At 36.8% G+C, this 25,510-nt stretch overlaps 1 protein-coding gene across 7 annotated transcripts in view; it reads left to right on the forward strand.

Annotated features, from left to right (window-relative positions):
- ANO1 (anoctamin 1) overlaps positions 1–25,510 on the forward strand; it is a 311,489-nt gene that overhangs the window by 133,804 nt on the left and 152,175 nt on the right. The window contains exon 1 of one of the 7 annotated variants that reach the window (XM_053720574.1): positions 20,164–20,279. The exons of the other annotated variants lie outside the window; for them this stretch is intronic. Coding sequence (XP_053576549.1) covers positions 20,265–20,279 — 15 coding nt within the window. The 5' untranslated portion in view covers positions 20,164–20,264. Of the gene's footprint in view, positions 1–20,163; positions 20,280–25,510 lie in introns of those variants that run through there. 7 annotated transcript variants of the gene reach the window in all.

A 25,510-nucleotide genomic window follows, 5' to 3' on the forward strand; every position in this document is an offset into this window, starting at 1 on the left:
AATCCTCAAAAATACAACTTGCCTAATAATTCTGCACTCCCTGTATTGTATGTGTGCAGCTTGTATAATGAGTGTGCACGAGGTGATGTCTGTGCAGTGTGTATGTATATTGTGTGTGTGCAGCTTGTGTAATGACTGTGCACTAGGTGATGTCTGTGCAGTGTGTATGTATATTGTGTGTGTGCAGCTTGTGTAATGAGTGTGCACGAGGTGATGTTTGTGCAGTGTGTATGTATATTGTGTGTGTGCAGCTTGTGTAATGAGTGTGCACGAGGTGATGTTTGTGCAGTGTGTATGTATATTTTGTGTGTGCAGCTTATGTAATGAGTGTGAACTAAGTGATGTCTGTGCAGTGTGTATGTATATTGTGTGTGTGTGTGCAGCTTGTGTAATGAGTGTGCATGAGGTGATGTCTGTGCAATGTGTATGTATATTTTGTGTGTGCAGCTTATGTAATGAGTGTGCACTAGGTGATGTCTGTGCAAAGTGTATGTATATTTTGTGTGTGCAGCTTATGTAATGAGTGTGCACTAGGTGATGTCTGTGCAAAGTGTATGTATATTTTGTGTGTGCAGCTTGTGTAATGAGTGTGCACGAGGTGATGTCTGTGCAGGGTGTATGTATATTTTGTGTGTGCAGCTTGTGTAATGAGTGTGCACGAGGTGATGTCTGTGCAGGGTGTATGTATATTTTGTGTGTGCAGCTTGTGTAATGTGTGTGCACGAGGTGATGTCTGTGCAGTGTGTATGTATATTTTGTGTGTGCAGCTTGTGTAATGAGTGTGCACGAGGTGATGTCTGTGCAGTGTGTAATTTTGACAGAGTATGGAATCCGTAGCTTAAATATTCACTGTGAATGAGGTTACTTGGGATTCTTATTTAACTCTGTGGTTTTTACGGTATAGATATCCTGCAATGGCTATAAATAAACTGGAGTGCCGAATTATTGGCAGATAACCTTTCCGGAAATACCAGATATATCTATTAATACCATTTGCTATAATTGTATAAACCAGATTGTGGATCAAAAGAGACAACTATATAATTAAAGGGGGATGGTCAGTACTGTGGCATTGGTGTACAGGTGCCAAAATATTGACAAATAACCTTCCTGGAAATACCAGATATACCTATTAATACCTTTTACTGTAATTGTGCTCAACAGATTGTAGTTCAAAGGAGATCGTTGCCTATACCTTTACCTTTGAATTACCGTTATCAAATTGTCTTTCTGTAAATACCAGAGATTTAAACCGTTTAAATATCTTCTCTTAGGTAAAAAAAGGGGTCAGAGATACTCTTAATAACGAGCCAATCTCTATGTGCAAATGAGAATACTAAGATCCTTTGGAACACCTATTAATACTGTTTTTGTAAAAACATAGATACAGGCATAGCGTGATACTTGTGCCTTTGAATTGTAAGTGATGGTAAGGTGCTATGGCATTAGTGTTCTGTGCCTGATTATAAGCAAATGATCTTTCTGGAAATACCAGATGTACCTATTAATACCGTTGACTATAGTTGTATTTACCAGATTGTGATTCCGAAGAGACAATTGTCTGGCTATAAGTGGTGGTTGGTACTATAGCATAGATGTGCCAAATTGTTGGCAGATAACCTTTCTGGGAATACCAGATATACCTATTAATACCGTTAACTATAATTGTGCTCAACAAATAATGGCTCAAGGGAGACCAATATCTATACCTTTTAATTACTGTGGTTGGCAAATAACCTTTCTGGAAATACCAGATATACCTATTAATACCGTTATTATAGTTGTCCTGAACAAATAATGGCTCTGGGGAGACTAATGCCTATGGGGCCGATCTATCAAGCTCCAGATAGAGCTTGATGCCCCGTGTTTCTGGTGAGCCTGCAGGCTCGCCAGAAACACCAGTTATGAAGCAGTGGTCTAAAGACCGCTGCTCCATAACCTGTCCACCTGCTCTGAGCAGGCGGACAGACATCGCCGCAATTCAACCCAATCGAATATGATCAGGTTGATTGACACCCCCCCCGATTGGCCGCGATTCTGCAGGGGGAGGCATTGCACCAGCAGCTCTTGTGAGCTGCTGGTGCAATGCTGAATGCGGAGAGCGTATTGCTCTCCGTATTCAGCGAGGTCTGGCGGACCTGATCCGCACTGTCGGATCAGGTCCGCCAGACTTTGATAAATAGAGGCCTATACCTTTAAATTACCGTGGTTGGCACCGTTATTATAATTGGTCCTGGACAAATAAGGGCTCAAGGGAGACCGATCCTATACCTTTTAATTACCGTAACAGATTATCAGTCTGGAAATACCAGAGATCTGTACCTTTTAAATACCGTTATCTTGGGGAAAAGGTAAGAAGGTAAAAGGTACACTTAGTGAAGAGCAGATCTCAGTGTGAAATGCCCAATATAAATGTTAAGATCTTCCGAAAAATATTCTAGGATACCTATTAATACCGTTTTTTAGTGCATAAATACAGACATAGCGAGTTAAAAAAAAGGAAAAAGGGGAGAAGGGGGACAGGAATGCCACTGACGCGTTTCGCTGAGTGGCTGTATCAAAGGGCAATCTTGCAAGCTTCTCGTCAGACTTTTATACCCTTAGCTGTAATCGGATTGGCTGATTAGGCGACCTATCATAATGCACTTAGGGGATTGGCTATGATGTCTGTCAATCAAATGCCGATACACGGATTGGACAAATTTGGAGTTTGTTTACTCCCCAAGGTTTGGCATGATTAAAGAGAAATAAAAACCTATATATTCTACCGATAATGTGGCGTATTATATTGGTATGTACTAAACTGACATCATAAAAGTATGAATTTGGACTTTATGTTTTAATTTATAATAACACTCGTCGTTCTTACAATGATAGGTACAATTATAATAACAGTATTAATAGGTATATCTGATAGGTATCTAATAAGTATATCTGGTATTTCCAGAAAGGTTATTTGCCAACCACGGTAATTAAAAGGTATAGATATTGGTCTCCCTTGAGCCGTTATTTGTTGAGCACAATTATAGTTAGCGGTATTAATAGGTATATCTGGTATTCCCAGACAGGTTATCTGCCAACAATTTGGCACCTGTACATCTATGCTATAGTACCGACCACCACTTATAGCCGGACAGTTGTCTCTTCGGAAACACAATCTGGTAAATACAACTATAGTCAATGGTATTAATAGGTACATCTGGTATTTCCAGAAAGATCATTTGCTTATAATCAGGCACAGAACACTAATGCCATAGCACCTGACCATCACTTACAATTCAAAGGCACAAGTATCACGCTATGCCTGTATCTATGTTTTTACAAAAACAGTATTAATAGGTGTTCCAAAGGATCTTAGTATTCTCATTTGGGCGTTGCACATAGAGATTGGCTCTTTATTAAGAGTATCTCTGACCCCTTTTTTTACCTAAGAGAAGATATTTAAACGGTTTAAATCTCTGGTATTTCCAGAAAGACAATCTGATAACGGCAATTCAAAGGTAAAGGTATAGGCAACAATCTGTTGAGCACAATTACAGTAAAAGGTATTAATAGGTATATCTGGTATTTCCAGGAAGGTTATTTGTCAATATTTTGGCACCTGTACACCAATGCCACAGTACTGACCATCCCCCTTTAATTATATAGTTGTCTCTTTTGATCCACAATCTGGTTTATACAATTATAGCAAATGGTATTAATCGATATATCTGGTATTTCCGGAAAGGTTATCTGCCAATAATTCGGCACTCCAGTTTATTTATAGCCATTGCAGGATATCTATACCGAAAAAAACAGAGTTAAATAAGAATCCCAAGTAATCTCATTCACAGTGAATATTTAAAGGCACAGTTTAGGCCAAAATAAACTTTCATGATTCAGATAGAGCATGTAATTTTAAACAATTTTCCAATTTACTTTTATCACCAATTTGCTTTGTTCTCTTGGTATTCTTAGTTGAAAGCTTAACCTAGGAGGTTCATATGCTAATTTCTTAGACCTTGAAGCCCACCTCTTTCAGATTGCATTTTAACAGTGTTTCACCACTAGAGGGTGTTAGTTCACGTATTTCATATAGATAACACTGTGCTCGTGCATGAGAAGTTATCTGGGAGCAGGCACTGATTGGCAAGACTGCAAGTCTGTCAAAAGAACTGAAAAAAGGGGCAGTTTGCAGAGGCTTAGATGCAAGATAATCACAGAGGTTAAAAGTATATTAATATAACTGTGTTGGTTATGCAAAACTGAGAAATGGGTAATAATGGGATTATCTATCTTTTAAAACAATAAAAATTCTGGTTTAGACTGTCCCTTTAAGCTACGGATTCCATACTATGTCAAAATTAAAGGGACAGTCTAGTATAAATTAAACTTTCATTATTCAGATAGGACTTTTAATTTTAATCAACTTTCCAATTTGCTTTTATCATCAAATTAGCTTTTTTCCTCTTGGTATTCTTAGTTTAAACTAAACATAGGTAGGCTCATATGCTAATTTCTAAGCCTTTGAGGGCTGCCTCTTATCACATGCTTTTTAAATCTCTTTTCAACACAAAAAGACAGAAAGTACACGTGGGCCATATAGATAACACTGTGTTCAGGCACAGGGGGTTACAATAGATAATAAATAGTCACAGTCATGTGATCAGGGGGCTGGAAGAAGGTTCCTAGAAACAAGGTAATCACAGAGGTAAAAAGTGTTGGTTATGCAAAACTGGGGAATGGGTAATAAAGGGATTATCTATCTTTTAAAACAATAGCAATTCTATGGTAGACTGTCCCTTTAACCCAGGCATATTTTTAAAAGTGTGTAATTTTTTCCTCTCTTTAGCTAATCTAATAAACGTTAAGTTTTATTTATTCCTCCCTGCTTTATGCCACCGTATTTATTCTAACACAATATGACAACGTTATGAGAGCTACATTTGTACTCTTTTTTCAGTTCTTTACTGATTAGTCTCTAGCATATACCTAGTACAAGCACCTCCCCAAGGTTATGTCAAATTTTTGATAATCATTCATATGGGAACGTTTGTTTAACTTAGTAGTGCCATTGGTTCTTTCTACTAAATAATATTTCACATTTTTAGTTTAATCAGTCCAGGAGGAGGGATTGGTTGATCATGGGTGGAGTTTCAATATTTCTGGGAGCAAGATAGTCTGCAGTACAGACCTCACAACCCTAGACCTAAGACAAGCCTTCAAAATGGGGGGAAATTAGAAGATCTGCTTTGTAATGAAGCATATCGCAGTGACATCACACTTTTTTTTCCTAATCATAACAAAAGCACCCAACAGGTACAAATTCTACTGGAGTTGTAATGCTCACTAGCTGGTTGTAGTAACAGAAGTATATATGGGCACACATTGACATTGTTGTTTTTATTACCAGGAAGTAAAGTCTACAAATACAATGTAATCCAGGCTGAGGTTAGCATTCTCTGTACAGCTGGCACATGCCCATCCCTTCTGTGAGACCAATGCTATTGGTTTTTGGTATATTTGTATATGGAGACATCTGGCACTTTTGCATGAAGCAATGCCATATATTATGCCAATAGGCTTCTCAATTACACTATGTGCATATGTTTAGTTTTCTAAAATGTGTTCACTGGCCCTGAAAGCATAAACAGAATCCATTGTGACCCTATGCCAAAAGCTTAGACTCCCTCCCTGTAGAATATGTGGAAGAACATACAAAGCAGGCAGAAAAATTGAGCCAGTGAAACAATCACATATCTGAGAAGCCGCTAATCACCTGACATGTTCAGCTCTGGAACAGTAGGGCGTTGCCTCTCTAGAGTTAACATTAATTACTTGCAGGGGTTAAACACATGTTAAAAGACAAACAGTGAAAGAAGAAAATGCTGTAACACATTTTAGAGCATTTCATTATTGTAGTTTTATGTACCTGGTGTCTAACTGTTTACAAGCTGATCATATGATAAACAGAGGGTCAAGTGACCTCCCAGCTGAAAGAGGAGATTGTGCGCCTTTTTATGACGCAGGCACAGACTCTGGATGTTCTCTCAAACCTAGGGGGACTTGAGTCTTATGCCTTTGGGGACTGTTTAATTTGTGTATGGCTTTAGTATTTCTACAGTATGTATAGCTGTCTATCAATTCACTGTCTATATTCCTAACTTAATAACACACATAATATACTTAAAGGGACATTTAAGTCATTTTTGTATTTATTGATTAGAAATTATTCACTGCATTGTAAAATGTCTGCATATAATAAAGGTATTTTATTTTGTTAGACAATATGCATTGCTTTGCAGGTTTTGTACACAGCCCTTGAAAAAAGCTCCCAAAATGTTTCTTATTTGACTTATATAAATTAAATCCTGTGCATATCAGCCAATAATTGTGCAGCATGTATGAGTATCGTGATTCTGAATTCCATGGAATCTACTCCAGACTCTTTTGGGAGGTAGCACAATTCTTAAAGTTAAATTACAGGAAAAGAAGGCACAATACATATTGAAAGTGTATAACAAAGTTGTTTCATTATACACAATTAAAGTTTTTATGGAAGTTACATTTTGAGTTTGCCTCTTTAAAGGGATATAAAGCCAACTATTATTTTTATAATTAGCAATTATATTTCAGCACTAAATTACAAAAGACTGGGATACAAAATAAAATGTTTTGAAATCATTCAATCTAACCTTTGTTGTCAAAATTTGATTTGTTTTTCAATCTGGGGGCACGCCCTTTAAAAAATCTCTGCGTTCTACATTCTCTGCTGTGGCCAATTTGGGACAATATTAATACAGTATTCAACTGCCCTAATTAGGCAATCACAGTGTAGCATTCAGGTCTGTGTAGATTAGAGTTCCTCTGGGGCAGTAAAAAATAAATAAATGAATAAATCAGTTAACACAGAGAAACAATCACCTAGATTACAAGTTTTGCGTTAGGGTTAAAAAGCAGCGTTGAGAGGTCCAAACGCTGCTTTTTAACGCCCGCTGGTATTACGAGTTTTGCAGGTACAGGTGTACCGCTCACTTTTTTGGCCAGACTCGGAAATACCACAAATCCACTTACGTCAATTGCGTATCCTCTTTTTTTAATGGGACTTGCCTAGCGCCAAAAAGTGAGCGGTACACCCTCTCCTGTCAAGACTGGTACCACATTTTAAAGTCAGTAGTTAAGAGTTTTACACTACAATGCAGTAGCATAAAACTCTAAAGTGCTAAAAAGTACACTAATACCCATAAACTACATATTAACCCCTAAACCGAGGCCCCCCCCGCATCGCAAACACTAAAATATTTTTTTTAAACCCGAACCGGACATCGCCGCCACTATAATAAACATATTAACCCCTAAACCGCCGCACTCCCGCATCTCAAAAACTAGTTAAATATTATTAACCCCTAATCTGCCGGCCCTAACATCACCAACACGATAGAATCGCATTCTATTGGCTGATTGGATCAACCAATAGGATTGAACTTCAATCCTATTGGCTGATTGCATCAGCCAATTGGATTTTTCCTACCTTAATTCCGATTGTCTGATAAAATTCAGCCAATCGGAATTGAAGGGATGCCATCTTGGATGACGTCACTTAAAGGAACCTTCATTCGTCTTTAGTCGTCGGAAGAAGAGGATGCTCAGCGTCAGATGTCTTGAAGATGGACCCACTCCGCGCCGGATGGATGAAGATAGAAGATGCCATCTGGATGAAGACTTCTGCCCGTCTGGAGGACCTCTTCTGCCCGGCTTGGATGAAGACTTCTGCCCATCTGGAGGACCACTTTTGCCCGTTTGGGTGAAGACGTCTCATGGTAGGGTGATCTTCAAGGGGTTAGTGTTAGGTTTTTTTAAGGGGGGGATTGGGTGGGTTTTTTAGTAGGGTTGGTTGTGTGGGTGGTGGGTTTTAATGTTGGGGGGGATTGTATTTTTTTTTTTTACAGGTAAAAGAGCTGATTACTTTGGGGCTACAATGTAACTATTAGTTATATTGTAGCGAGCTTAGGGTTTATTTTATAGGTAAGTATTTAGTTTTAAATAGGAATAATTTAGTGAATTGTATTAATTTTATTTAGATTTATTTAAATTATATTTAAGTTGGGGATGGTAGGGTTAGGGTTAGACTTAGGTTTAGGGGTTAATAACTTTATTATAGTGGTGGTGACGTTGTGGGCGGCAGATTAGGGGTTAATAAATGTAGTTAGGTTGCGGCGACATTGGGGGCGGCAGATTAGGGGTTAATAAATATAATGTAGGGTTGGGGGATGCAGATTAGGCGTTCTTAAGTATAATGTAGGTGGCGGCGGTGTCCAGAGCGGCAGATTAGGGGTTAATAATATAATGCAGGTGTCGGCGATGTAGGGGGCGGCAGATTAGGGGTTAATAAGTGTAAGATTAGGGGTGTTTAGACTCGGGGTTCATGTTAGGTGTAGACATAAAAAGTATTTCCCCATAAAAAATCAATGGGGCTGCGTTAGGAGCTTTACGCTGCTTTTTTGTAGGTGTTAGGTTTTTTTTCAGCCGTCTCTCCCCCATTGATTCTTATGGGGAAATCGTGCACGAGCACGTTCAGCCAGCTCACAGCTACCGTAAGCAGCGTTGGCATTGAGGTGAGATGTGGAGCTAAATTTTGCTCTTCCCTCACCGCTGTTACCGCAAAACTCGTAATCTAGGTGAATGAGCACAGTAAATAATTTAAGTTTTACAGGGAATTTATTTTTCAGTTTTATCGCTCTTTAATTTATCCTCATAAATTAATTGAATATATATATATATATATATATATATATATAATTTATCCCTAGCTATTTATTGTTATACCTTAAATAAATAAAACTGCATTTGTATAAAACAAGAGGTTCAGATTGCCACCAACACAAAACTGTAAAGTCTATAAAACAGACTCTGTTTAAGGGTAAAAGCAGCTTTATTAAAACACACATGGCATGATTAATATTAGTTTATGTTGGAAGTATTTTTGTTTTCTAAAACAAGATGAAAATGATTTTTTACAGTTAGGACAGTCATGTTGTGAAGTGCACTAACAATGAAGGTTAAAGCTCATATTCAATAGATCACTTTAAAATCTGTAAAAGTTACAGAAATGCTTTGTTAAAACTCTTCTGCTATGAGAATTAACATAAGTTAATCATAATAATTAGCAGTTATTTTTTGTGATCAAGAAGTTTTTTTTAGTTGTTTTACTCCTAGGATATAGAACAAAATTTAAAAAGTTTTTTACTTTTTCATATACTTCCAACTGGCCCCTACTAACCAATTAAGACTTAGGGCCCGAAGATCAAAACGTTCTGGATGGAACTTGAGAAAAAAAAAGACAACACTCACAGTGTCTGCCCTCAGAGACAAATGTGTGCAGGCAGGCACCAATCACCAGCTAGCTGCCACTAGTGTAGGACATGTTCATATTACTTTTCAACAATAGATACCAAGAGAACAAAGTGTATTTGAAAAATAGAAGTGCATTTGAAAGTAGGGTTGCCACCCGTCCCTTAAAATACAGAACACTTATAAGTTACACATGCTGCAGGGTGTGCAAGGAGGAATATGAATAGTGTTGTCCGGAAACACAATACATGTTACACCCTGCACACCCGCAGCATGTGTAACTCATAAGTGTCCAAGAAAACATGGCTGAAGTGGCAACCCTATTTGAAAGTGTCATGCTCTATCTGAATAATGCAAGTTTAATTTTGACCTTTAAAGTGAAGGTCAATTTTGATGAATTACTGCCCGTTTTTTTTAATAATCCTATTAAAAACAAGGGCACTTTAATTCATCAAAATTGACATTTCACTCGTTTTCTTCAAAAACTTACCTTTTTAATCCTGGCAGCCACTCCAGCACTTCCTCTGCCTGTCGCAAGCCATCTTCGCAGGTCCAAAATGACGAATCAGTCTTCCTCCAATCATGGCGTTGCATCAGGCCAAGATTCCCCCGGGGGGGTGGGGAGCCGTGATTGGAGGAAGCCGGATTCATCATTTCTAATGTCTGCAGAGGCTTCCCATGGCTGGGGAATTGCTGGAGTGGCTGCCAGGATTAAAAGGTAAGTTTTTGAAGAAAACAAGTGAAATGTCAATTTTGATGAATTAAAGTGCCCTTGTTTTTAATAGGTTTATTAAAAACCGGGCACTAATTTTTCCAAATTAACATTCACTTTAAGTTATCCCTTTAAATACCACACCAAAACAACAAAACCAGGATTACCCTGTTATCAGCGTATATAATCTGACATTCACCTCTATTTTCTTATGCTTGTGAGGAATAAGTATTTAAAGTTTTTTGACACAATTCAGCCAGGTTTTAGTTTTGGAGAAAAAAAAACAGCAAGAATAGCAATGGGAAATTTTAAAGGGACATAAACCTCAATTTTTTTTCTTTCACGATTCAGATAGAGCATACAGTTTTAAATAACTTTCCAATTTACTTCTAATATCAAACTGTCTGTTCTCTTGTTATCTTTTGTTGAAAAGCAGGAAGGTAAGTTCAGGAGTGTGCACGTGTCTACAGCACTGTTATACATTAGCACGAGCACTAGATGGCAGCACTATTTCCTGTCATGTAGTGTTTCAGGCATGTGCACGCTACCTACCTATCTCTTCAACAAAGAATAAGAGAATGAAGCAAATTTGAGAATAGAAGCAAATTGGAATTTTTTAAAGTTGTATTTTCTATCTGAATTGAGTTTTATGTCCCTTTAAAATAATGTGATAGACCTGGCAGAGAAGTTTCAGCTCTCCCTTGTTCAGCCGACAAGCAGAGGAGGGGAAAGATTTTACAATTAGCAGAATCATTAACTTTTACTTTTGTAGCATAAATAAGACTTTCACAAAATGTTTATCCTGTGCAGATTAGTTTTATTACAATTTCTACCCTGTGCTTTAAATACATTTTCTTGCATAATTTCAATACAAATGTTAATATTTCCATAAAAATTTGATTTTTGCTGAACTATTTCATTATGATTTTTAATGTGATACATTTTTATTGCATTTTTTACATTATTTAATATGCTCAGAAGCCTGCAAGCCTAGCTTCTTTCCATGACAGCATACGGAAGTATACTTAGAAGTGTGCAAGCATATCTTCATTACATGAGAGCATATTGAAATATGCTCAGAAGCATACAAGCATAGCTTCTTCGATGACAGCATTCTGAAGTATGCTCAGAAGTGTGCAAGCATATCTTCATTCCATGACAGCATTCTGAAGTATGCTCAGAAGTGTGCAAGCATATCTTCATTCCATGACAGCATTCTGAAGTATTCTCAGAAGTGTGCAAGCATATCTTCATTCCATGACAGCATTCTGAAGTATGCTCAGAAGTGTGCAAGCATATCTTCATTCCATGACAGCATTCTGAAGTATTCTCAGAAGTGTGCAAGCATATCTTCATTCCATGACAGCATTCTGAAGTATGCTCAGAAGTGTGCAAGCATATCTTCATTCCATGACAGCATTCTGAAGTATTCTCAGAAGTGTGCAAGCATATCTTCATTCCATGAGAGCATATTGAAATATGCTCAGAAGCATACAAGCATAGCTTCTTTCCATGACAGCATTCTGAAGTGTGCTCAGAAGCGTACAAGCATAGCTTCTTTCCATGACAGCATTCTGAAGTGTGCTCAGAAGCGTACAAGCATAGCTTCTTTCCATGACAACATTCTGAAGTGTGCTCAGAAGCATACAAGCATAGCTTCTTTCCATGACAGCATTCTGAAGTGTGCTCAGAAGCGTACAAGCATAGCTTCTTTCCATGACAGCATTCTGAAGTGTGCTCAGAAGCGTACAAGCATAGCTTCTTTCCATGACAACATTCTGAAGTGTGCTCAGAAGCGTGCAAGCATATCTTCATTCCATAACAGCATACTGAAGTGTGCAAGCATATCTTCATTTCCTTACAGCATTCTGAAATATGCTCAGAAGCGTACAAGCATATCTTCATTCCATGACAGCATACAGAAGTATGCTCAGAAGTGTGCAAGCATATCTTCATTCCATAACAGCATACTGAAGTGTGCAAGCATATCTTCATTCCATAACAGCATACTGAAGTGTGCAAGCATATCTTCATTTCATGACAGCATTCTAAAGTGTGCAAGCATATCTTCATTCCATTACAGCATTCTGAAATATGCTCAGAAGCGTACAAGCATATCTTCATTCCATGACAGCATACAGAAGTATGCTCAGAAGTGTGCAAGCATATCTTCATTCCATGACAGCATACGGAAGTATGCTCAGAAGTGTGCAAGCATATCTTCATTCCATGACAGCATACTGAAGTGTGCAAGCATATCTTCATTTCATGACAGCATTCTAAAGTGTGCAAGCATATCTTCATTCCATTACAGCATTCTGAAGTATGTTCAAACGTGTGCAAGCATATCTTCATTCCATGAGAGCATACTGAAGTATGTTCAGAAGTGTGCAAGCATATCTTCATTCCATGAGAGCATACTGAAATATGTTCAGAAGTGTGAAAGCATATCTTCATTCCATGACAGCATTCTGAAATATGTTCAGAAGTGTGCAAGCATATCTTCATTCCATAAGAGCATACAAAAGTATGCTCAGAAGCGTACAAGCATAGCTTCTTTCCATGAGAACATACTGAAGTATGCTCAGAAGCGTACAAGCATAGCTTCTTTCCATGAGAGCATACTGAAGTATGCTCAGAAGCGTGCAAGTATCGAGCACTATATGCATAAAATTGTTGCAAACACAGCTGCTGTATAGTGCACCTGCACTCTCCTGAGCCTATCATGGGAAAAAAGCTGGGTTTCAACAAATGATACCAAGAGAAAAACTTAACTTAATAGAAGCAAACTATTTTTTTTTCATTGCTACTCTGTTGGAATCCTATAATGTTACCTTGACTTACATATTTATTTAAAAAACTCTTAGCTTTGAGTCTGTATTTTAACCACTATTAGGTGTCTGTTAGGGGAACAGCTTGTGCGTTTTACAAAAAACCTGGCCTGGATTATTGTTTGTTATCCAGGGCCGACCCTTATGCCAGACAAAGGGATCCTGTCCGGGTTTACATGAGTGCAACTGGTGTGCATGTTCATTGCCTGCACATGGGGTGCAGTGATTGCTAGATTATAGGAGCAACAGATTCCCATCCTGTCAGGAAATTCAGCTCAAATCAAAGTTTGTCTCATCCCTTCCCATATTGAATTAGGGTTAATCAAATAATAACTTGTGTTGGAAATATCCTGAGCTGTCCTGGTTTAGAGTTTGTGTTAGATGTTTTATTTTGGGGAAGCCTTAGTGCTGAGTTACTAAAGATTAGGGTGCTTCTTTGTACTGTGTATTTTTTGGGGTAAGGTGTGGAGTTTTGTAACTATGATCACATTAGAGGATGATATTGTACCTGAATCCCCCATACGTGTCACACCTGGTCGTGCAGATCTTCTTAAACAATTTGGATTAATTAAGGTAAGGGATAAAACATTTTTTTACTTCTCAGCCTGAAGCAAACACAGAAGTGTTACTGGTTATGAAAGCCCATTGTGATTGCAGAACACACCTCCTGTTTTAGACACACATGGCAGACTCTGCTTGCACATATGCACACACAGATCTCAGTTTAACACTGATAGAATTTCCTCAACACACACACTAATCATACCTACCTGTCTAATTCTACACATGGTCAACTCACCTGCACTCTGATCATACCTACCTGTCTAATTCTACACATGGTCAACTCACCTGCACTCTGATCATACCTACCTGTCTAATTCTACACATGGTCAACTCACCTGCACTCTGATCATACCTACCTGCCTAATTCTACACATGGTCATCTCACCTGCACTCTGATCATACCTACCTGTCTAATTCTACACATTGTCAACTCACCTGCACTCTGATCATACCTACCTGTCTAATTCTACACATGGTCAACTCACCTGCACTCTGATCATACCTACCTGTCTAATTCTACACATGGTCAACTCACCTGCACTCTGATCATACCTATCTGTCTAATTCTACACATGGTCAACTCACCTGCACTCTGATCATACCTACCTGTCTAATTCTACACATGGTCAACTCACCTGCACTCTGATCATACCTACCTGTCTAATTCTACACATGGTCAACTCACCTGCACTCTGATCATACCTACCTGTCTAATTCTACACATGGTCAACTCACCTGCACTCTGATCATACCTACCTGTCTAATACTACACATGGTCAACTCACCTGCACTCTGATCATACCTACCTGTCTAATTCTACACATGGTCAACTCACCTGCACTCTGATCATACCTACCTGTCTAGTACCCAGCATTAATCAAGTTTGTTCCCCCTTATCCCTCCTCAAACACAAATCAGACTTTCCTGTCCCCTCCTACAAAGCTCAAGCAACCACGTCCCCCCTAAAACAGATAATATCCCCCTAGGTTTGCCACTTCGGTCATGTTTTCCTGGACACTTATGAGTTGCACACGCTGCAAGGATGGGCATGAATATTGCTGTCTATGGTCACTATTTGTGTGCTGTTTAGGTGCACAATGCATGTTGTCCCCGGCAGCATGTGTAACTCGTAAGTATCCAGGAAAACATGGCTGAGGTGGCAACCCTAGATGCCCCCCCTCCCCTCTCAAACACAAGTGAGACTCATCTGTCTTCATTCCCCAAATGTAAACCTGACCAGCTTAATCCCTCCCTAACACAAATTAGATCTGGTTATCTTTCCTGATATAAAGCTGTTAAAGGGACAATTCACCCAAAAGTTTTCTCCCCTTTAAAGAGTTTAAAATGGTTTACAAATAGCTCCTTTACCCCTATTTTGGCATTTTGGTATCCCAACCTATACTGAAAGTTTCTATACTGGAGTATATTCTATTGAATAGCCTAAGTAAACACAGCCAGCAGAAGAGATTACACTCTCAGTGGGGTGCATTATAGTAAAGTAATAAAATGATAATTTTCCATTGTTCTTTCTAAGTATTGAGCTTTGGTTTTCTAGACAAATATAAGATAAGGAAGCAAGTCTGTGTACACAAAGTGATAACATAATGAGATCTGATATTACCTAAAGCTCAACCCATTGTAATAGGCTGTGGTTTAAAAGCACAAAACCAGCTATTTCATATACGCAAATAAACCGAAAAATAAAATTTCTCATAAATTTTATACTCTGCAGCTGGTATAACAAGTCATTGAAAATACATTAATATAAAAGCAATTTTACAGTGTACTGTCCCTTTTAAGTTTAACCGTTAGTACCTGAACCATTTTTCTTACCCTTAAGGACCAGGGCTATTTTTACATTTCTGCGGTGTTTGCGTTTAGCTGTAATTTTCCTCTTACTCATTTACTGTACCCACACATATTATTATATACAATTTTTCTCTTCACTAAATGGACTTTCTAAATATACTATCATTTCATCATATCTTATAATTTACTATAATTTGTTTTATAAAATATGATGAAAAAAACCACACTTTTTGTAACTTTGACCCGCAAAATCTGTCGCACATCTACAACCACCAAAAAACACCCATGCTAAATAGTTTTTAAATTTTGTCCTGAGTTTAGAAATACCCAATGCTTACATGTTCTTTGCTTTTTTTGCAAGTCATAGGGCAATAAATACAAGTAGCACTTTGCTATTTCCAAACCATTTGTTTTCAAAATTAGCAATAGTTACATTATAACACTGATATCTTTCAGGAATCCCTGAATAACCCATCACATGTATATATTTTTTTTTTAGTAGACAACCCAAAGTATTGATCTAGGCCCATTTTGGTATTTTTCACGCCACCATTTCACTGCCAAATGCGATCAAATAAAAACATTTGTTAACTTTTTCACTAACTTTAGGTCTATCTCTTTCTCAATCACTAATAAAGTAACCTCTTTTCAAATCACAGCATTATTTTGTGATTGGCCCAGTATGCTTTGAAGTAAATCTTAATTATTCCATTTGTTACATAAAAGTGCAAACCAATATTCTATTGTGTTTGAGCATTTTATTATTACACTATTGCTTGTATATGACTGTGTTTAACCCTTTGCATGTTGTTAAGGTGCTATAATAAAATGCTGTAACATTTGCATTTTATAGTTAATTCAGCTCCAAAGCAGCAATTTAAAGGGACATTCCAGACAAAATTGAAATCCTCATGGATCCATTTCAGTTTTGAATAGAAGCATTTTTGTAATATACAGTATATGTATTAGCAAAAATGCTTCTTATAAAAGCTATAGCTGTTTCAAAATGTATTTAAGTATACACCGTGCACCAGCATTTTTAACACAGCACTTACTCAGAGAGCTTAAGGTGTTTGTATCATCTGTCAATGACTGAATGTGTTAATTGCTGACTTGATACAAGCCCCACTGGAGCTCTGAGCAGCTATAATATTTAAAATGCTGGTGCACTGAGAATACCTAGCTATGTTTCATGTGCACGTGCAGAGAAAATGTTAACACTAAAACAGTTATAACTTTTACTAGCAGCATTTTTGCCAATACATGTATAATGTAAATATGTTTCTATTCAAAGATGTAATTTAATCTATGTGCATTTAAATTTTGACCAGAATGTCCGTTTTATTTACTGGAACCAGTCAGGGTCTTGTGATCCAATGACAGCATACATATGTGTTTAGCCACCAATCACCAGCTAGCTCTCTGTAATTGATTGCTTCTCCCAAGACTACATAGGTATGCTTTTCAGCAAGAGATGCCTAGTAAATTTGTATATTGAATAAACCTAAAAATTGCACGTTATCCGAATCATGAAAGTTTTAATTTTGCCTTTTATGTACTTTTAAAGTGTTGCTGTATATTTGTAGACTGTGTGTTGTTGTTGTTTTTTTTTTGTTCAGAACACCTTTTATTCTAGCACTTTGGAATATAGAATTTCTATATGACCAATCCCAAATAAGCATGCCCTTGCCCTGTTCCTCTGTAATGCCCTTACTAATGACTAATGGTTTGCTGCATAAATTAGTTGCAACTCTGACCCCCTCAGCTGATGCATTTACTGGTTGGCAAATAATCATCCATTGGATTTTGGATAGGGTTGGCTTTTAGGTATCTAAATGTTACAAGACACCATACTAAGTAGTTTTACACCATCTCCAAATAAACTGGATATGACAAGGGTTAGAAAAACCTTTTGTTGTATTTTAAAGGGACCTGAAACCCCAAATTCTTTCTTTCACGACTCAGATAGAACATGCAATTTTAAACAACTTTCCAATTTACTCCTATAATGAAGTTTGATTAAAGGGACAGTAAACGTTGTGAAAAATGTTACATAATTTTGCACTATGTGCAAAATTATGTATCATATCAATAGCCTTATGATTTATTTTCATCTTTTAAACACATACTATGTCACCCAAAAGTATACTTACCTCTGCTGTGTGCTACGTGTAAATTAATGGTGCGATCAGCCTTGCTGTGATAAGATGGCGAGCCTGTGAATCGCTGTTTGAGAACAGCTTCATGGTAGAGGTAAGTATAGTTTTGGGTGACATATGCTTTTAAAAAATAAATAATGAGGCTATCGTCATGTTACATAATTCTACCTAGGTACGCTTTTCAACAAAGGATACCAAGAGAAATCTAGCAAACTGGATAAAAGAAGTGAATTGGAAAGTTGTTTAGAATTGCATGCACTATGTGAATCAAATTTTTATTTTGTGTCCCTTTAAGTCATGTTATACAATGCCATGTTGTAAAAACAGGAGTCATCAAAAAAGTTGTGTATATATATATATGACCTAAGATAACCCGGAATATTATTAAAATACATTGTAGATATAATGAATAATCTTTCCAATGCAACTTCAGATAAGATCAAATGTTCTCACACCTAATGATAGACAAGATAGATAGATGATAGATAAAAGATATATAGATCTCTTTGCATGGTGAAGTGTGAATTATATTGATCATCCAGAAATCAGTCCGGTGTCCATTTAGTTAAATAAATAGCATTTCTTCATCACATAGTTGTGTGTCATTAACCAGGTATTGCATTTTGTTACAAATATCATTGGTAAGAATGTGACTTGACACTTATTGCTTGTAAATTTATTTTATAGAACGTTATTAAATAATAATACATCATTGTTACAAGACTTTGGCAACAGGTGTAAGGGCTGGCTCAAGGAATTGCACTGATAATGAGCTGTCTGGATCGGAGAATAAACTCTCTTTAAATCAGTCTCAACCCCAAAATTGCGCTGTATCCTTAAAGGGACATTCCAGCCAAAATTGTAATTTGCATGGGTGCATTTCACTTTGAAAAGAAGCATTTTTGCAGTATACATGAATTAGCAAAAATGCTTCTAATAACATCTGAAGCTTTTTCAAATGTGTATTTAAGTATGCACCGTGCACCAGCATTTTAAACACAGCACTTGCCCAAAGAGACTAAGGTGCGTGTACCATCTGGTAATGACACAATTTGCTAATTGCTGATGTGATACAAGCCCCACTGGTGTTCTGAGCTGCTGCAGTATTTAAAATGCTGGTGCGCTGAGAATATCTAGCTATGCTTCATGTGCACGTGCAGAGAAAATGCTGACACTAAAACAGTGATAAATTTTACTGGAAGCATTTTTGCCAATATATGAAACTTTTAAATTTACTTCTGTTAGCAAATTTACTTCATTCTCTTGGTTTCATTTGTTGAAAGCACTACTGGGAGATAGCTGGCAATTGGTTGCTATGCACATATGACTTGTGTTATTGGCTCATCAGATGTGTTTAGCCAGCTCTCGGTAGTGCAATGCTAGAAGTGACTTTATATACTTAACCTATTTGCAGGGATAATCTAAACGATAGGTGCAGAAGGGAGTGGTGTTTGACAGCTGTAGGTTATTTCAGGATTTGATCATTGTTTGATGAGCTAGTGGGTAATGGTTAAGTGGTAGATACTGTATCAAGGCTGGATGCCTATTTAGTGGGTGATGGGGTGTAATTGTATTGTTAGCTACAATATATACAGCACAGATTCATGCTTGACACTGTATACTGTAGAATGCAATTACACATAATAAACTGCCTTTAAATGCCTAACTGCTCATGAGTGCAGAAGCTGGCTGTGCTTTACCTTTAATCGCTGTACTGTATCATTTGGCTGCGGGCTATGGCTGAGGTTTTGTGACTGTAATAGATGTGGAATGGTGCTTTATCACAGCTAGGTAGGTGGCCATAGCAACCAGCAGTAGTCAACAACTTATTTCTTGTTTGTTTGGATTTTTAGCACAAAATGTGTTTTTTTATTTCATATCTGTTTGTATTGGACCAGGGGGGACCACAGGACCCCAGCAGCAAGTTCTGACTAATAGTTTCTGTACAATTCCTCTTGTATTGGATCCATTAGCTGGACGTCAGCGTGCTCTTGTGTGAATCTGCTGAAGTTTAATCTTTGAGGCTGCTGACTATGGGCTTAGGCTGTAGTGAGCAGAGTTGAGTTCTTGGACTCAGACAGCACAATGCTTTGAGCTGGCTTTGCTGTGGGTGATGTCAAGTGTATGACACGTGGATAGTGGCTGTTAGTACTTGACAGTGAGTGCATCACATGACTGCTGGTAAGCTGTGGTATAATTATCAGGTGGGTAATGGTGTTCAAAGTTTGGTAGATGACTGTTGGTAACTGTGCTTGGCAATTATCAATTTTTCTTCATTCTCTGGCTAGCTTTATTTAAAAAGCAGGAATGTAAAGCTTAGAAAGTTGCTTAAAATTGCATGCTCTTTTTGAATCATGAAAGGAAAAAAAATTGGGTTTAGTGTCCCTTTTAAATAATGATGGTGTTAAATCTCTGATAACTGACCTCTGATGATGGGTCTTGACTTGATATGTTAGTGGTCTGACAGTGATGTAAGTACATAATTTGGGGTATAGTCATATGCCCATGCTGATTAACAGTTTTTCATGGTTGCATTTGATTACTAATAGGTAGGTGGCTGTGAGTGCAACAGATGGAGATTTTTTTACAATATGTAGGATCAGCAGATTTTGAGATGCTACACGCATTGCTCCTAAAATGACAAGTTGCCAACAGATTTGCATGCGCTGTGTATACTGTGTGCAGCAGTTCTGTAGTATATGTAAACGTTTGGTTTTATGAGGTGTTGGGTGACGATGGAGCCCACCCACCTCTGACTGATCATTTGCCGGTTAGGTTTCCAGAGTCACAAGTTGCTGGACTATTTCTGCAAAAGTCTGGGAGTGAGAAGGAGCTGCTTGTTACTGACTGTGGGTCTCAATGGTTTCAGCAAATGTGAGTATTCTGCAGCTTTTCATAACAGAATCTTGCATATAGGCTTACAGCTTTTAGTTATAAAGAGATGTCTGGTGATTCCATTCTGTCCAAGAGTTGTTAACCCTTGATATTGTAAAGTGTGTTTCATCCTTACTATCTTACTTCTATCCATCCTTTCTAGTGTGTCTGTTATTGCAAATATTCTCAATTATAAGGAGTCTTCTATTTAATAAGTACTTGACTTTATGCTATTTATCTTATCTTGCTCTTTGAACTCTGTTAATTTGTCAGAATTCATGCTGTATTTGTCCAGTCTTCCTGTTGAAGAACAGGGCTTTACAAATGTATGTTCAGTGAGGAGCCAGGGTATAAATACCGAGGAGCCAGACAAAGGTGTTTGTATATATCTATATGTAAAACAGTCCAAAAAAAATTTAGGAGCCAGAAGTAAAGTTCTAGGAGGAGTGACTTACTGGCTCCTGGGATGTGTCATGGCCTGAGTTTAAGATAGGGACAGTCTACACCAGAATTTTTATTGTTTTAAAAGATAGATAATCCCTTTATTACCCATTCCCCAGTTTTGTATTAATATACTTTTAACCTCTGTGATTATCTTTTATCTGCCCCTTTTTTCAGTTCTTTTGACAGACTTGCAGTCTAGCCAATCAGTGCCTGCTCCCAGATAACTTCTCATGCACGAGCACAGTGTTATCTATATGAAATACGTGAACTAACACCCTCTAGTGGTGAAACACTGTTAAAATGCAATCTGAAAGAGGTGGGCTTCAAGGTCTAAGAAATTAGCATATGAACCTCCTAGGTTAAGCTTTCAACTAAGAATACCAAGAAGAGAAAGCAAAATTGGTGATAAAAGTAAATTGGAAAATTGTTTAAAATTACATGCTCTATCTGAATCATGAAAGTTTATTTTGGCCTAGACTGTCCCTTTTAAGATAGGGCAGAATATTTGCATCTACTTCTGTTGTTCTTTGATCCTGTATATTTTAATCCTTAAAACAATATAAAACTGACTGATGTAATTAGTATAGTGTCTCCATCAATGCCGATATTTGTGTGTTTATATCACTTTTGTAACTACCATAGCTGGCGTTTTTAAAGGTAGAAGGGTCCTCTTGTTGCACAAGCTAATCCAGTTACACTTTCTGAGCTTTATCTATATCCCTGTGAATGTTACAAGGACAATGCTGCATAGAAATCTAGAGTGGACAGTCTTGTTTCTCTTGTCATTTGCAATTTGATCATTGGTTTTCTTTTAGGTACCATACTTAATATTATGCCACTCCCCAGCATGTATGTTTTCTCTTCATAAGAGGATATACTGTTCATTTATACCTAGCTCCATGTTAGCCTACCACCATTTAATGTAAAAGGAAGTTAAAGGGACATGAAAACCAAAATTTGTCTTTAATGATTTATATAGACCATGCCATTTTAAACCACTTTCTAATTTACTTCTTTAACACATTTTCGTTGTTCTCATGGTATCTTTTGTTAAAAAGCAGAGACCTATTTAAAAAGATATATAATGACTTTTATTACCCATTCTCCAATTTTGCACAACAAACAGTTATATTAATACACTTTTTACCTCAGTGATTACCTTGTATCTAAGCATCGTCTGACAGCCTCCTGATCACATGACTATTTATTTATTATCTATTGACTTGTATTTTAGCCAATTAGTGCAGTGTCTGCCACAACCCACGGGCATGATCACAATGTTATCTATATGGCTGACATGAACTAGCTCTCCCCTGATGTGAAAAGCAAATAAAAAAGCATGTGATTAGAGGCGGCCTTCAAGGGCTTAGAAATGATCATAGGAGCCTTCCTAGGTTTAGCTTTAAAATAAGAATACCAAGTGAACAAAGCAAAATTGGTGATAAAAGTAAATTGGAAAGCTATTTAAAACTACATGCCCCATTTGAAACATGAAAGGTTTTGTTTTTTTACTTGACTATCCCTTTTAAAGGGACATTATACACTAGATTTTTCTTTGCTTAAATGTTTTGTAGATGATCCATTGATATAGCCCGTACAGGTTGATTATTTTTTTTTAATGTATAGTTTTGCTTATTTTTAAATAACATTGAGCTGATTTTCAGACTCATAACCAAACCTAAAAGTTGTAGGAGAATACCGAAGTATACCTAATCCAGCTTGCTCCTGTTTGAGTAAAGGGTCTTTTCATATGCAAAGGGTGGGGGAGTGTCCTGCTTTTTTTGCTATACAAACACTTTCAGTGGGTGTTCCAGTAACCTTTTTAAAAACTCTAAACTGGGAGCTTCTAAGTAACTTTTAAAAGGATTTATACTGGATTTTTAGATCAGTATCTGTGCATATTATTCCTTATAGTAGTGTCTATTACATGCAGTTACATGAAAATTGGTGTATACTGTCCCTTTAAGAGCGTGCACATGTCTGGAGCACTATATGGCAGCAGTTGTGCTACAATGTTATTTTCAATAGCACGGGATGACCGCACTATTTCCTGCTCCAGACGCCTACATAGATCTCTCTTCAACAAAGAATACCATGAAAGTAAATTGGAAACTTTCAAAACTGTATGCTCTTATTAACAAAAGAAACATTTTGGGTTTCATATCCCTTTTACCACTTGCAATGTAATATTAAATTTTTATTTGAGCATTAAAATGTATTGTAATTTAATTGTGAAAATTCAGAACTTTCCAATTCTGAGGATTGGATGTGCACATGACGGTCTTCTCGAGCCTAACCCTGTCACATATCTGTCTCTAATTTGCCTCTGCAGGGATTATCAGATGATAAACTGCAAAACAATGTTATTCTAATGAGTGAAAAAAAAGTTGAATGCATGTTAATTTATTGTAATTACAACTTTTTGTTCTGCCTTCTTGCAAGGTATTACTGTCCCTTTTAAAGCACCACTCAATGCATACTTAAAAAGTGCATAATAAAAAGACAATGCAATAACACTCTGAATTTCAAATAATCAGTAGATTATTTTTTTTCAAACAAATTTATTTTCTCTCTCTTTTTCCGGCCCCCTGTATCATGTGACAATCATCAGCCAATCACAGACTAGTATACATATACCCTGTGAGCTTGTGCACATGCTCAGTAGGATCTTGTTCCCCAGAAAGTGTGAATATAAAATGACTGTGCAAAATTTGATAATGGAAGTAAACTGGAAAGTGTCTTAATACTGCTGCTCTATCTGAATCATAAGTTTATTTGACTTGAGTGTGCCGATGTTTGCAGATCTGTCAAGTCATTCTGTAAATCAGTGTGACACACTATTAACGGTCTGTTCTCCAGCTCACACTAAGGATCAGTAAATCCATATCATAAAATGACAAATCCAAGCATGCATATGTCTTCCTGTGTTATAGCCTTGCTTAGAAATCTGCAACACATTTACTTTTGTTATATATATATATATGTGTATCATAATGTAGTTCTGTCTAGTTAATTAAAAAGCCAAGATGTTATCAAATGTATTCAACTTCTGTACACATAATTACTGTTTTAAAATCAAAAGACTCAAAATAGATTTTATCATAAGTAGAGCACATCATTATCTAATGACAAATGTTAAATATAAAATATTCCATTAAGATTCAAATAAAACCAAGACAAAGGAACAATTATGTTTGTTTTTATTAGATTTCTTTCTGTGACATTACTGGATTTGATGGTTATTTTAATATATATATATATATAACCTATTCATATCTCATGAATCATTTTTATGTAGTGGAAATCCGCCCTCAAGCCCTGCATACAATTGTCTGCTTTACACTTCATGGACACACCCCTTAAAGGGACACTGAACCCAAAAAAAAATTCGTGATTCAGATAGAGCATGCAATTTTTAAGCAACTTTCTAATTTACTCCTATTATCACTTTTTCTTTGTTCTCTTGGTATCTTTATTTGAAAAAGAAGGCATTAAGCTTTTTTCTTGGACACGCTGGACAGCACTTTTTTATTGATGGATGAATTTATCCACCAATCAGCAAAGACAACCCAGGTTGTTCACCAAAAATGGGCCGGCATCTAAACTTACATTTTTGCATTTCAAATAAAGATACCAAAAGAATAAAGAAAATTTGGTAATAATAGTAAATTAGAAAGTTGCTTAAAATGTCATGCTCTATCTGAATCACGAAAGGAAAAAAATTGGGTTCAGTGTCCCTTTAAGCAGACTCTTGAGTGTGTTTATCTTATCTTCTTTGTTGTGGCAAATTAGGTACAGATTATAAATGTGCTTCTATACTAAAAAAGCAATCCTTTGTAGCGTGTTGTAGGGTGAGAATTCTGAAAAAATTTCTTCAGTTTCTATGAGGTCAGTAGAAAAAAAACAAGAAAAGTTGTCAAAACATATAATAAAAGTACATTGTGTTTGTTTGTTACTATACATAATTAAATGGAAATTAAACACAACAAAACAACACTGTGAAATATATATTTTTTTTAAAAATTGTTTTTCAAACTAAATCAGACATTTTATTATTTATTTTGAAAATGAGACCAGAAACATAAATGGAAGCCATCCAAGGTGTATCCTTGAACTGCGCTTAATTTGCAGAACTGTGTAATCTGCTAACAAAAGGATTTTAAAACCCCTTTGTTATGCAGTGCGTAATTGCTGATTTATGCAATAAGATTATTGTCCATTTAAACAACTTAAAGGATACTACATAGTTTTGAATGTTCTGTCCCTTTAAATGGCTTTACTAAAAAATGTACAGTCAGCAAAATATTCCATCACACATTATTATTTTATTGCAAATATTAATCATACAGAGATATGTCTAATACAACTCACACTGGGTTAAACAAGTCCACATCTCATCCTGACTATGACATTTGTATAAACGACCCTGTACTGTGTTTTCTGTACAGAGACATGATCAAATTCCTGGAATGTTTAGACCTTCTGCGGTTTGTTTAAACATCAATAGCGTGAAAATGGGCTAGTTTATTCATATTGTCAGAATTAACAATAGTGTTTAGGAATCTGTGACCTCTTAATGTTTCCTGACACACATCATTCCTAATGTACAACGGAAGGCCCAGTGAAGGCTTTAAGAGGTGATGACTTGTTGCGTTTTGTCTAGGTATAATATTATAGTACAAAAAGTATGTGCTTTCGTTTGTTAGAGCATGTTGTTTGTTTGTGACTATCGACCCTGCACTACTGTGTGCTTTTAGCCCCTACAAATCTGAGTTGTGCGGCTAGCA

Source organism: Bombina bombina, chromosome 7 (assembly GCF_027579735.1).
Source record: "Bombina bombina isolate aBomBom1 chromosome 7, aBomBom1.pri, whole genome shotgun sequence".
In the NCBI taxonomy this organism is placed as follows: domain Eukaryota; kingdom Metazoa; phylum Chordata; class Amphibia; order Anura; family Bombinatoridae; genus Bombina; species Bombina bombina.